The sequence below is a fragment of the Sinohyriopsis cumingii genome, chromosome 11 (assembly GCF_028554795.1).
Source record: "Sinohyriopsis cumingii isolate HCF-2022 chromosome 11, ASM2855479v2, whole genome shotgun sequence".
In the NCBI taxonomy this organism is placed as follows: domain Eukaryota; kingdom Metazoa; phylum Mollusca; class Bivalvia; order Unionida; family Unionidae; genus Sinohyriopsis; species Sinohyriopsis cumingii.
The window spans coordinates 2,974,977-2,990,408 of NC_142971.1; the positions used below are offsets into that span (position 1 = coordinate 2,974,977).

Genomic DNA, 15,432 nt, shown 5'->3' on the forward strand with positions numbered 1-15,432 from the left:
ATTGTCTTAAAGACGAAGTCCCATCATGACTTTGACAACAACCAATCATTTTAAAATAAAGATAGAACTTGTTTAAGATGGTTGCTACAAATTTTGAAACAAGGTAGGATTTTGATCAACACCAGGCTGGTGTTTATAAACTAACATTCAAGGTCAAACTATTTTCTGAAAAAAGTATCATCTCTAGTGAATAAATTTACATTACAATAGCCTATTTAAAAAAATTAAAACTGACAAACAACTGAAATAAATATATATTATATCAGATATAATTAAATCCAATATATATACCAGCATATTGATTGGTCAGCAGAAGGGATATGTGAGAAAGTTTGCTGTGGGTCACTGCTTCTTACTGTCTTTCATATATAGCCTATTTTGTTCTGAAAAGTTTTAAACCCACACAAAGAAGAACCACCACCATTTTCTTTCATTCAAAATTTTAACATTTTTAAAAGTACTAATTTCCAGGCAGAAAATTATTATCAAATCCTCTTTTTTTGGGACTGAACATTGAACTTCTTCCCATATTCACTATTATCTATTTGGTTTTATTCACTGACTTTTCATTGCCAAAACTACTGGTATAATTTTTAAATTGTTCATGGTATTTCAACATTACATTTGATCACTAGGCTTACTTTCACCACACATAAAATATGTATTCTATTTATATAATACAAATTTGACACAGATAAATTTAGTGATGTTATTTTAGGATGGCATGACCTACAATCAGTTTCAAAAACTATTTCAGTGACAATATTTTCTTCTGGGTCAAACTATATTTTCTTCTAGTCCCAGCTATTATAAAAGATGTGATGTCCTTTCTATTTTACCAGTACATATTTATACCTTTATATTAATTTTCAAATTGTCTCAACTTTAAAAATGTCATCTTGTTTGTTGTATAAAGATAACTCCTCATAACATGATCTCCTAAGTTTGTCTAAATATATAAATCTCTTCCACGAAATTAGTTACAAATCCTTAGCCATTAGGAAAATTGGTGTTTTTTTTGGAGATGATAACTCTCACCATTGTATATTTTGGAAGTTCCATTTTAAGATAACCATAGAAGTTAATCCATACTTTCGACCTGTTTTCAAGGTCACTGGCATTAATTGGTGGCATATCAATCATGTGCTATCAATTACCAAATATTTGCAAATGTCTTTATTTCTATATTGATTATATATGTACAATTCAGCTGTATGCAAAACCAAAGTTTACAATCATTGAAATAAAAATTAATTAAATTTATAACAAGATACGATTTAATCGTGAATTATTAGCACCATGTTGAAAGAGAAAGACTTGTTACATTGTGAATGGCAGACAGTTTGATTCACAATTATCAATAAAAATAGAGAATGAATCAATAACTTCACAAAAGCATGGAACCTAAACTATTTTGTATAAAACTGCTGTCACATAGGATGTTTTGCCATGTAAAAAGGTTTCAATTTTGAAATAATATCTTCATTTATCAAATTTGGACATTAAAAATAAAAGTTTACAAAATTATGATGTGGAACTGGCAAAAGTTACTTGATAAAATGATATGCATAAAATGCATGTGAAATTTGATAATAAAGTATTGTGGGGAATCACCACACTAATTCTGGGAATATATTTTATGAAATATAATACAATTTTCTTTATTCTATGTTTGCATTTTCTGTATATATTTGATGTAATTCTTAGTTCCATCTTTACCAAGAAAATATCTTGTGATTTGACTGTTAATTTAAAGAATTCACATTAAGCATAAATAAGAATACTCAAGATGCAGCTTTGCTTGAGGCATGGTGGAAGCAAAGATCAAATTCTACATCATTAATGGCACACAGTTTGCCTACCAAACCCAGTATTGTGTGGACCATATCAAATCTTTTGATCTCAGTGATCAGAATAAGCAATATACACGATAATTGTTTTCAGTCAGATTTCATGCAGCCATCTACTGTCATAATGTGATATTATTTTTATCACAACTTACCTTATGTTAACAACTTATTTGCAGATTTCTTTGTGCTACATTGTAACTTCCAGGATGTTAACTTTTCACCTGGATGACGCATAGCCATATATCTTGCAATGAAATCTGTCATGTACAAAGATGAGTTTTACAGTTGCTAAGAAATAACTCAGCATGCTAACATGTCTAATATCAAAACTATTATAATAAATCACGCAGAATTTAAAGATATGAAATTGTCATATTAAAGTACCATACATAAATACAAAGTCAAACATATTTCCAGAGGTAAAGACACAACACATAATATACAGTTGACATAAACAAAAAGTACAAACACATTAATAATACAAATCAGAATATTCATAATATATAAAAACAAAATATATACATAGAATTATGTGGTCATCACCCTCCATAATAAATGCTTGTATCAATCAAGTAGATTAAATTAACAAAGAATATGCCAGAAATACTGGTCTCTACATATTTTTTGAAAAACAATCAAAAGGAATGTTTGAATTGATAAAATAATATCTGTTTCATGTTTAATGATAGAATTTGCGTAGTCATGTTAGAATGAATATTGTCAACAGGTACATGAAATAATGTAATACATCTGACATTTAAAAATGCATCTTAACAATCCTAAAATAATCTTAAGATAGCAAACTCAAAATACAATATGTATAAATTTATATTAGCAATCGTACTAGATTTTTGCAGCATTCTCCTATCATTCTCAAGATGATAGTATATAAACTCAGTGTTTATTATGCGGTTTCTCTAACCTTTATGCCTCATATAAAATATTTTGACAGTCTAAATATCTATTACAAGGTGGAAAGGTCTTAAGAAACTCTCTCCACTTGATTTTAAGAAATGACCTGAATCCCACATAGTCGACAATATATTTTGAATTATCATGTTTTATGATGATTTCCTTAAATATATCAGTGCTCTTAGTTTTGATTTGCAGTGTAAAATCTGCTTCTATGGATGAAATTTATGCTTATTTCTGAACTTGCTTTGCTAATCATTGCAGTTATTAATAACAGAAATAGGTCAGTTGGATCCAGTGGCTTATATAAATCAGATTTTTAAGGTCAAAAGTTTGTACACCTTAACTCTTGACCTCAAGTTTGCACTCGCGATTTAATTGACCAACAGCATGGAACAATAATTTGTAGCATTATTTTTCACTGGCTGATAATAAAATCACAATAAAGATGAGATGTTTCTTGATTGCAGTTATGAAAAATCAGATCTTGATCTACAGCTTTATATCACATGTAGAACATTGTATCTTAGGGCATTATTACCAAGGCAGATCTGGGACTACATTGTATCTTAGGTCATTATTAATGAAGAAGAGTTCAGACTCCATTGTATCCTAGGGCATTATTACCTTGGCAGATCTAGGACTACATTATTTCCTAGGGCATTATTAACAAGGTAGATCTGGGACTTCAATGAATCCTAAGGCACTATTACCTTGGCATATCTAGGACTACATTGTATCCTAGGGCACTATTACCTTGGCAGATCTGGGACTACATTGTATCTTAGGGCACTATTACCTTGGCAGATCTGGGACTACATTGTATCCTAGGGCACTATTACCTTGGTAGATCTGGGACTACAGTGTATCCTAGGGCACTATTACCTTGGCAGATCTGGGACTACAGTGTATCCTAGGGCACTATTACCTTGGCAGATCTGAGACTACATTGTATCCTAGGGCACTATTACCTTGGCAGATCTGGAACTACAGTGTATCCTAGGGCATTATTAACGAGGTAGATCTGGGACTTCATTGTATCCTAGGGCATTATTATCTTGGCATATCTGGGACTTCATTGTATCCTAGGGCATTATTACCATGGCATATATCCTAGGGCATTATTAACGAGGTAGATCTGGAAACCACATTTTATCTTAAGGCACTATTACCATGGCAGATATGGGCCAATATTGTATCAATGGGCATTATACCAGGTCAGATCTGGTACTACACTGTAACCTAGTGTATAATACCAGGGCAGACATGGGACTACGTTGTGTCATATGACATTATATCAATACAGATCAGGGACTGTACTGTGCCCTAGGGCATTATATTGTGGCAGATCTGGGACTACATTATATCCTAGAAAATTAGTCCAAGGCAGATTTGGGACTGTATGATATCCTAAGTAATTATTCCAAGGTAGATCTGGGACTATACTTTATCCTAGGGCATTATACCAAGGCAGATCTGGGACAACACTGTATACTAAGGCATTATATCAAGGCAGATCTGGAACTACACTGTATGCTAGGGCATTATAGTATGGCAGATGTGGGAATACATTGTTTTATAGCGCTTTATACCATAGCAGATCTGGAACTAATTTGTACTTTAGGGCATGATACCTTGGCAGATCTGGGATTACAGGGCATTATATCATGGCAGATATGGAATTACAATGCATCATAGTGCAGGTCTAAGACTGCATTGGATTTTAGGGCATGAGACCATGGCAGATCTGGAACTAGATTGTACTTTAGGGCATGAGACCATGGCAGATCTGGAACTAGATTGTACTTTAGGGCATGAGACCATGGCAGATCTGGAACTAGATTGTACTTTAGGGCATGAGACCATGGCAGATCTGGAACTAGATTGTACTTTAGGGCATGAGACCATGGCAGATTTGGAACTAGATTGTACTTTAGGGCATGATACCTTGGCAGATCTGGGATTACAGGGCATTATATCATGGCAGATATGGAATTACAATGCATCATAGTGCAGGTCTAAGACTGCATTGGATTTTAGGGCATGAGACCATGGCAGATCTGGAACTAGATTGTACTTTAGGGCATGAGACCATGGCAGATTTGGAACTAGATTGTACTTTAGGGCATGAGACCATGGCAGATCTGGAACTAGATTGTACTTTAGGGCATGAGACCATGGAAGATCTGGAACTAGATTGTACTTTAGGGCATGAGACCATAGAAGATTTGGAACTAGATTGTACTTTAGGGCATGAGACCATGGCAGATCTGGAACTAGATTGTACTTTACGGCATGAGACCGTGGCAGATCTGGAACTAGACTGTACTTTAGGGCATGAGACCATGGCAGATTTGGAACTAGACTGTACTTTAGGGCATGAGACCATGGCAGATCTGGAAGTGAATATTTTATGAGCTTTTGAGAAAGTGTTGTGTTGTATGTAAGGTGAAGTTGTTTTTATTTACAAGATCTACAATGGAGAGAATATTGGTATACCTCGGGTTACTTTAATGTACTGTGGCTGAAATTTCTATGGATGTGTCCTTGTGGTAATTCAACATGATAAGCACACAGCTAATGAAAATGACTCCTCCCTTGTGCTCAAAAGATCAGCCTAATTAGTGTCAAGTACATTATCTTTAGAAATTATTAAAATAAGAAAAATTAATTTTGCCACACTAGACAATACAGGCTTCTAAAAGTGCAACGCAATGAATTACCATATTTATAAAATGTAAAAAAGTTATTGGCTCTTTTTAAAAAATAAAATTTACCTCTGAAGTCCAGGATATGAAAATGACCATATGGAGCTAGCAATTTTTTAAACGTGAAAGCCAAGCTGTATATTCTATAACCCATATTACACCTAACAACCATACAACAAAATAACAGGAAAGTATTTTATCACTACATAAGATACCCAAGGTTCTTTTTAAATAGTCTTTTTAACCAGTGTCAAGAAAACCAGAGAACTTCTTTTTCTTTAAAAATCTAACCCTATGCAAAGTATGAAACTGTAGAGCACCACCATGGCAGATCTGAGACTACACTGTATCCAAGGGTATCATATGTGGCAGATTTGGGACTACACTGAGTAGCAAGAGGGTTAGGGTATGCAATACATGAATAACATTAGAGAGGCCTTATTCAAACTTGATGTATTATTTCCTTTCCAACAGATTGTCTTATTCCACCTATGATACAGAGGCAATATATATGTACATGTACATACTGTAAATCTGGGAACTATGTGGAGTGTATTTTTTTTTTGTGTTTTAAAATTTGTGTAGAAGATAAAGAAACTGAGTAGGAATCCACCGTTTAAAAAAATATTTTTCTCACAAATACATGCAATAGCACATAGCAGTTGAGAAACAATATCTGCAAAACATGCAAACAAAGAAATTTAATGATGTAATATAAGGAGAGAATACAAAAAGTAAATGGCCTTTTGAAAAATTCTAAGAACAGTTGAAAACACAAGAATAGGGACTATTACAGATAAGCCTAAATTGCCTAAACTCAACAGGAAACATAAAGGTGGTTTGGACAGCTGACAATTCATGAGACTGATGGTTGAATAGAGTCTAGTCTCATGAGACTGATGGTTGAATAGAGTCTAGTCTCATGAGACTGATGGTTGAATAGAGTCTAGTCTCAATCATCTTATTCCATGTGTTCTCTATAAATTATTGGTTTAATCAAACTAACTGATTACTTTTTTTTAAACCTTTCTTTATAAATCATTGGTTTAATCAAACTAACTGATCACTTTGTTTAAACCTTCATAAAACATTAATGTATAATCCCAATGCCAAATTAACTGTTTCTTTGATACTACACAACTACATCAACAACAGATTAAAGTCAGTAACGTAATGATTCAAAGTGGGCATACATATAATATATAATGTATCTGGGTTAAATGGCACATCAGCAAGGTACCGTTCTATTTTTGTGTGCATGCAAGGAACTTTTGTTAAATGGAAACTGGTGATTCCTTGGTATCTAAATTGTAGATGAACACTCTAAGGGCTTGAATACCTAAATTAGTAGTAAGGAATAGCATCATCCGTCTTTATGGAAATATGAATAAACTGCAAGTCTTATTACAAAACAAATCATAACTGACACGGTTTTCTAATTATCACCTGCTGTTCTGTTATTGAAAAAGAAATGCATGTTTCTGTGCAAGAGAACTGGTTGTCAGCGAGCTCAGATGGAATATTAAATTAAGACATGCTGCTTGAAATGCCTACTAACTGGACCACATTGGATAAATTTATTTCAAACAAAAGATATGATGCCAAACAGTGTCAATGACAGGCCAATTTTTAAGAAAGGAGGTTTCTATATGTAGATATGACATGCTATGCATTTGTCTTAGAAATGTAAACTTCTTCTAGTGCTTATTACCACAAGTTGTAAAGTATGATGACAAGTATGGTAATGGGCATGCATAGTTGAAAAAGATCACATATAGTTCAATAAGACTTCTGAAACATTTATGCATGTGACATTAAATTTATATAAAATTATATCTTTATGTTGGTTCTGCCTTTTTTGTTAATGTTGTGATGTCACTGAATGCGTCACTTATTTAAATAAATGAATTGGGATAATAAAATTAAGTCATTGCATGTGTCTGTTACAGTTTTATCTTTTGCCAAATGAAAAAATCCATTTTCTTCTGGCCTAGATAAAAGATAAAATATAAATAAAGAACTGATATTGTTTTGATCACATTAGCTATGTTTCTTTACTTTGCCATTGTTACTCCTTAGAATAAATCTGTGACAAGATGAATTATCTTCAGTAAATATTTTTAATAAAATCTATTCCCTTTTATTCAACTTCTATTTATTCAACTGTTGCTTTAAAATGACCTTATGAATGAACAATGTTTTGGTGATTCTAGAAGTGAATTTTATTTCTCTGACAACTGAACAGTAAAATGAATCAAAACCTTAAATTGGCACATATGCCTAATTAATGGTATAAGACAGTATAGTTCCTACATGGCTTGTATAATCAGGCTATGGTTGAATGTCCAAAAATAAGCATGCAAATATGTGTAATACCATGGATTCCTTTTCTATCAAAGCTTAAATCAATGTAACAAGTAACAATGGTGAAAAAAATAAAAAAATCATTCAAGCTGAATTGTTTCCATTATATAATTTATTAGATATTTACAGCTGAAGAATGAAATATATCTTTCCTTTATGATTACTTGTAACAGTACACTAACTGGAGTATGTCCAGTTTTGGATTTTCCCCAAAATAAACTGGATTTCTTGCGTACAGTGAAGACACATTATATTTCACAAAATATGCCACAGATAAGTGAACTTTTCTTGTGCTTTATGACAAAAGAGCATCAGAGATATGAACTGCAGACATCTTCTAGATCACTATTCTAAATAAAAGCAAACAAAAAACTACCATGCTACATTAATTGAAAAACAAAAAGGAAAAGAAAAATATGATAATGAACTAAAACAATATGGACATAGCAACAATGTAAATCCATAGTAATCGATAAGTGACTCCCAATAAATTTTAAATTTAAATATGCCACAGAAAATGTCAACAAATGAGCATGCTTCACAGGAATCCTAATGAAAGTGTTTCTAAATATAGGCAGCCCATCCTGAGTGGATAACAGGTCTGTTAAATGGAACAAACTTGTATACAATCATATTTATGGCCACATGTGAATAAATGGTGTCCGTATCTTGAATTCCAGAACCCTGAATTGTTTAAACATTTTTCACCAAAACAATAATCATAAACATTAGTTTTCCTCACAAATTATCTTTTCTATTTATCTCTTCAGTTGTTTTTCATCTGTTTACAGCCTAACAATCTGGTTTCATGTTATCAACAACCTCTTTATTTGATTACAGATATTGGAAAAGGTCTTTATGGACTGTTGCTTTGTCTTAATGGAAAAGAGTAAGTCCTTCATGCAAGAAAGGTTGACTCTAATAGGGAATGGTCTACCCAGCACACTTAATGTAAATCTGTGTTAACTAAATTGTGGGCCTACCAATAATTATGTTTGATGACTGATGAGAAAGCTGATTAAAACAAGAATCTACCCAGCATGCACATGGTAAAGAGGACTGTGTACCTGACAAGGATCTATATTTTCATCTATGATATCATGTTCTATTTTTGCTCTTGTCTGTGTATATAGGAAATGGGTATAAGTGATCAAGGGAATTATACAAAACAGCAGTTTTAAAACAAAATCCATGATCGATAAAGAAGCCTACAAAAATATCTGCCCCTTGGCTGTCTTAAGTCTGAATAGAGTTTATAGTGCATGTGCATATTCCACAAACTAATGCATATAGATTTGACTGGACTGGTGGGAGGGACTAAAAAGAAAATGACTGTAGAAAACTTTATTTGAATGTCATCATCTAAGTTTAGGGATGATAAGCATGCAAACTAAATTTAGAACATACTGCAGTTAGATTTATCCTGCGACTACAATTATATCATCAGAATATGCCAGAAACTCTATGGTCTGCAGATACATTGCACTGCATTGCAAAATTCCAATCGACCACTGACCAGAGTTATTACAGATTGGTATGTTCTTAGAGGTTACTGTTAATTATAGGCAAAATTAAGTCACAGCAATCATAAACACCTACTTGCCCCCGTTTAAAGTGAATACACTATGCCACTACAACAGAGTTCTGGCAAATTCTAATTTGTCAACAAGAAATGTGCTCTAACCTGCCACCCCAGCAAAGCTGTCTAAATATCTAAAGCAGGATGGGAAAGATCACTGAAACGTCAGATGAGTACTTTTGAAGCTTGATGTGTGCATTCAATTTTGTCAATTATGTTAGCAGCAATAAAACAGTCTGGATACAATAATCTACTTTTCTTTGCTAAAACAGTTATGGTGAATTTTTTGACCATGTACTGGTGATGCTGGAGAGACACTGCTTTCAACAATAAAACAAACCTGTTGGTTCATTGTTAGCTCATATCTTCAAATATGTATAAATTATAAATGTGAACGCAGAGAAAATATTTAATCTGGATTGATTTTGTGGATGACAAACAGTAACAATTCTATTTCATGCAATTTTGCTCCTGGTTTTACAATGAGAAAGTAAATTCTGTGTACCAGTCTATCATACTGCTGCTGAAGTACTTTTCTCCCTACCTGTGCCCACATAGAAAATTTCATTTAAAATGTTTTTCCAAACATTTGCAGTTCCATAATTTTTTCCATAAAATTTGGACTGCTTTGTTTTCATTAATATTCATGTTTCTTACACAAAATCTTGAACTGCTGTCATCTCCGTGAACTTTCTTAGCCGAACTGTTGACTTTCACTTTATATTGTTTTCTTGTACAAATATGCTTTCTTCCCAGATTGAACAATATTGTTACCCACTGCATAATATATGTGCCTGATTCATGTCTTGGATGTCTTTTTTGTTACAAGACTTTGTTTGTTTGTAAAAACACAATGAACACACTGCTGATGAAAAAAGTCCACATTGCACAAATTCAGAAGTTTAGAAAATATTGGAAATATTGATATAATTGCATGAAAACTAATTAGGTCATCCACATGTGTACGCAATGATGAATAAACATGCATATCAAATTTCATTGGACTACCTCTAACATGGTTTGTGCTAAACTTTAAGTAAAAATGAAAAAGTCTTCAGTAAACAAGGTTCACATGCTAAAAAACCTGAAAAATAGCTGTAATGGTCTGAAAATATAATTAGGTCATTTATATATAGTACAAAAATACAAAAAATAAGACAAGCCTGAAAGAGTTAAAAAAATGTGTTAAACATTTAAATATTACTCTAATAGTCTAAATATTTGCTAACATAAGTCTGAAAAATTTAATTTGTCTGCTAGTAATTTTTGCTAATGTGTGCTAAGAAGGTTTTTATCCCAAAAGTGTCAACACTGATAGACAAGACTAATCAAGATGTCCACTCTACAAGCAGCCTGGGGATAATAAAAAAGCCACAAATATAAAGAAACAGAAAAGTCATGATTCCTATATCTATATATATGCCACTATCAGTTTCAGGCAAGAAATTATAGGTTCCTACAAGCATTTGCTAATGTAGTTTAGGATTTCTCAAAAAGAATGTGTGTGTGTGTGATTTAGATTTTAACATAGCTTTAACAATTTTCCAGTCATATCGCTACAATATCTGCAGTGTGGCAGTTTATAGTGATGTCTAGCACTGAGGCATCATGCCGCGGACATGTAGCATGACGTGCCACCCAGTCACATTATCCTGACACCAGGCCGACCAGTCCAAACACTAACCTCTTAATGCTGAGCACCAAGCAAGGGAGCTGTTATTACCGTTTTTAAAAGTCTTTTGGTATGATTCAGCCAGGGTTCGATCCCACAACCTCCTGCATCTGGGGTGGACGCTCTAACCACTAGGCCACCAGAGCAGTCACAATGATGTTTATCACATGTTGCAAATATAATGTGTCAAATGGCTGTGCCAAATTACTGACATTTCCCATGTGAAAATATAGCATAATGACATTACATAAACATAGTGCCATACAATGTGTCAAATGGCTGTGCCAAATTACTGACATTTCCCATGTGAAAATATAGCATGACATTACATGAACATAGGGCCATAAAAAACGCAGTATGATTTAATATGTGCTTTAGAATACAAAATTACTTTCTTAATAGAGAACAAAATTATTTTATGCCATCAGTGATAAATTAAATCTTGCATATGTACTTGCATAAAATTTATAAAATTCAACAACACGAATAATAAAGAAAGAAACAACTTATTTTATTTTAAATTCATAAAATGAAACCAACTGTAATGCTCTGTCTACTAATTCTGCTGGCGCAATACAGATCCTGTAGGGTTTATGTAACCTGACTTTCAAAAATTATTAAAATCTTACCAGAATAACCTTGCAAAAATATTTTCGGTAGATTGACAGGCAAAAATTTGGTGTTTTAGTTAGAAGAATATAGCAACAGAATATGCATTGTTTATATAATTAATTTTTTTACCAAGCCTTTGTAACAAGCATTTACATTGGTTAAAATCACATCATCTGATGCAGACAAGAAGTTATTAGTGGATAACACCAGAATGATATACTATATGTATGCATGCAACCTTTCATGTTCTTTAACAATATTTGTAAATAATGGTTACAATATGTTTCTGTTATTTATTTGAGATTCATTATTATTTTAATAATTATTTGTAATTATAAGAATTGAACTTCATGTTTTACAGGATTAATTAAGTCATATTAGTGTGACTTGAAATTTTTTATGTCATCAAGCTCAGTTTTGTATAGAGATTCACAGTTGATTCTTATCATCATATCTTAAAAAATATGTGTCAGTTTATCATGGTTCAAACATATTAACAGAGATTCCATTTAATACAAATATTCTTAAATACTGTATGATGTATCCTTCTGTTACACCTTACAATAAAGAACATAAAATGCAGTTTTAATAACTTTCTTCATCTAACTTTATCTAAAAAAATGTTTTATATATTAAAATGGACTTAATAGAAATAAACGCAGATATAAACTTATCTTTAGTTAAACAACAAATTATCCTCTTAATCAACAATTTTAATCAAAAAAACCATTTAAATAGATTGAAATCCACACAGATTAATTCAAAATATATTGCAAAAGCTGTAAAGATTAATAATTTTACAATATCTCTTTACAGCAGAAAATAGTAAACAAGTATTTTAAATAAAATCAGCATTCTCACTACAAATATTTATGGAGTTTTTCATGCCATTAATGTCAAAGCAAGCAGAAAACCACTTGCTTCAAATACATTTTTTTTTGTCACAAAAGAATGTTAAATATACAAATTCTTCCATTGGTTTTTGTGTTTAACCACTCTGACAGATAGATAATTTCCAACCATTCTATCCCTCAAGAATGTCAGTGTTAATAAGTCTGGAATACCGAACAACAGAAAATGAGAATATGGAAGTGGGTGAAATACAACCAAATTATTTATTGTTAAAATGTTTGTATTATTTCATCCCAAATGCTTATACTGTTCTTTCAATTTATTGTGATGTAATTATATTTCTCAATAAAGAATTTTCCTAATATGGCAAGAGCTGTTTTTCCTATTCCAAGAATTCAGGTACAAACTGAAAGTTTTTGCAACACAACAATAGGTAACCACAAAATAGATGAATTTACAGTATTCTAATTATCATATTTACTTGCTAATTATTCAAATCCAACTGTAAACATCACAGACCCTGGTCTGCTTTCACATAATGTGCTAGAAATCACAATCTAAGTTATTTGTTCTTCTCATAACTATTAACAAAATGCAGAGAACCAGATCTACTGTCGCATTATACAACTGTAGATCTGTGTCTGTGTTCTTCGCAGTTGGATGCCACTTATAAGCAAGTATATATGGCATTTAGTAAAATTTGAAACAATAAAATATATTTAATTGAAAACAGTGAGCTAAAACATTTAGACATAAAAAAATCATGTGATAAAATCAGCACAAACCATCTTTTTTCCAGATTTCATCAGTGTAACTATTTACAAGCCAAAAGGATCAAAATTAAGTAAAAGGCACATAATTTTTCCAGAAATGTCACTTAAATATATGAAACATAATCAAACCCCTCAAAACTTTAACCCTGGTACACCCAAATTCCCTCAAGATTACATTTATCTTTGGTCCCAAATATAACCTTATTGATAATCATCATTTTTCCCCTGTTACCAAAACAATTCTTAGGTCCTAAATTTAAATTTGACACTAAATAAAACTTTCATAAAACTGAAACCCATAAAATGTTAATATTTATGGTCCAGAAATAGTCCAAGGTCATGTGTTAAGTAAAATACAAACACATACTGAACCACATTATTTACCATTTTGGCAAATACAATATTAGCTACGTTAGTGAGTCAAAATGTTCCAATGGCACACAAGGTTAAAATAATATCAGATATATATATGGTGACAGGCCAGGCTATGGCCATCAATACACTAATCTTGTGTCTTTGCACCTTAAAAAAGGGCCAAGGTATATTGGTAATAACTAAATGCCTGTAGATTTTATCAGATTATTACATAATTATTATTCACTTTTATGAATGATCCAAAGATTAATTTTTAAAAAATTAAAAATCCCAGGCTTTAACATTCAGGCATGCAGTCTAGCTTTCGATAACTTATCAATGGAAACCGAGAAAATAGTATTTTAAAAGCCGCATTCACTGATTTTCAAAAGCAAATTATTACACATATGTAATTTTGTAACCATGAATATCATTTGTCTTTACTATACTTGCACGTGAAGATGTCAGAATGACTAGCTAATCATTATGGGACCGAAGTATCTTTACTGGATGAAATTAGCAGGATCAAGGAGCATGAACCGATGTTTTAGAAACTAGGGGAAAAAATTTATAATTATGTGTTTGTACACCTACTTATACATGGATAACCATATTTGTCTACATCTGCGATACCCTAAGTAAACTGACAACCTCTCAAAACTGAAAATTAAATTTGGTCCAACCAATTTTCAGTTTTTAGAGTTTTAGTACCCAAACAAGTAATGGAGACCTGACCAAATAACAAAGCTCCTCAACCTGAGTGGACCCAAACAAAATTTGTGTCTGTCGTAAAAATTTAATTTTTCCATATTTCTTGTAACAATTTTTTATAACTTAACAATAACAATAATTTAAATTGATTTCATCCCTTCTAACTTTTGCAAATTAAAGTCTTTTTACAATCAACTTAAAAAACTGAGCTTGAAATTACACTCAAGTTGAGGAGTTTTGTGAATATAGGACCCGCTTATACAATAGTTCAACTTTGCAATTACAATACGTATCGCACTACTGGTCTTGAGCTGAATGCCCTTTCATTTCTGACAGACCTATTAAATCTGCAAGTCCAATGAAAATTCAAAATATTCTATAATCTTGACAAATTTGAATGAAAATTAAAATACTTTGGTCATGTTTGATTTTTAAAACTGTAAATGTCTTGTCTATGATCATTCCTCAATTAATTTACACAACTTCTTCCTTGGACTCATCCAACAGTCTATCCTTCTGTTCATCTATTTCTTCATCATGTTGCTCCATTGTTGTGTCCAGTCGGCCATGTGTTGGCAGTTTACTTAGGCTGAAGAAAATAGAAATATTAGGCATTTACTTGCAACAGATCTCGAAAAAAGTTGAGTTATATCCAGAAATGTACTTTTCTGAGAGGATTAAACTCATTTTAATTATACAATCCTTAGCCATCGCTAGTACGTAGCTCTTACTTTTTCATGTTGAAAAACTTTGTTCAATGTGAATACCTTCTCCCACAGAGTGGAGAATTATCAGTAAGACTCAGTCTCCGCAAATAAGAATAGTCATCTCTTTCATAGAAGACAACTGTACCAGAACTGAGTGCACAGAGGGCATTCAGAAATAGTAAAAGGTAAGTATTGTATAATTAAAATTAAAATAAAATCCCAAACTAAACAATAATATCAGCAATAACTTACAAGTTGTCATTGCAGCTGTATTTATCAGGTGGGTAGACTGATGTGTAAAACTGCAAGAAGCAGGAATATAATCACTATCTGAAGGA

General features: G+C 32.2%; 1 protein-coding gene across 1 annotated transcript in view; it reads right to left on the bottom strand.

Moving 5' to 3' along the window:
• Positions 1–1,161: 1,161 nt before the first annotated feature.
• The window catches only part of LOC149787532 (solute carrier family 61 member 1-like), a 76,326-nt gene continuing 62,055 nt past the window's right edge, over positions 1,162–15,432 (bottom strand). The window contains exon 13 of the mRNA XM_089973661.1: positions 1,162–14,976. Coding sequence (XP_089829787.1) covers positions 14,862–14,976 — 115 coding nt within the window. The 3' untranslated portion in view covers positions 1,162–14,861. The remainder of the gene's footprint in view (positions 14,977–15,432) is intronic.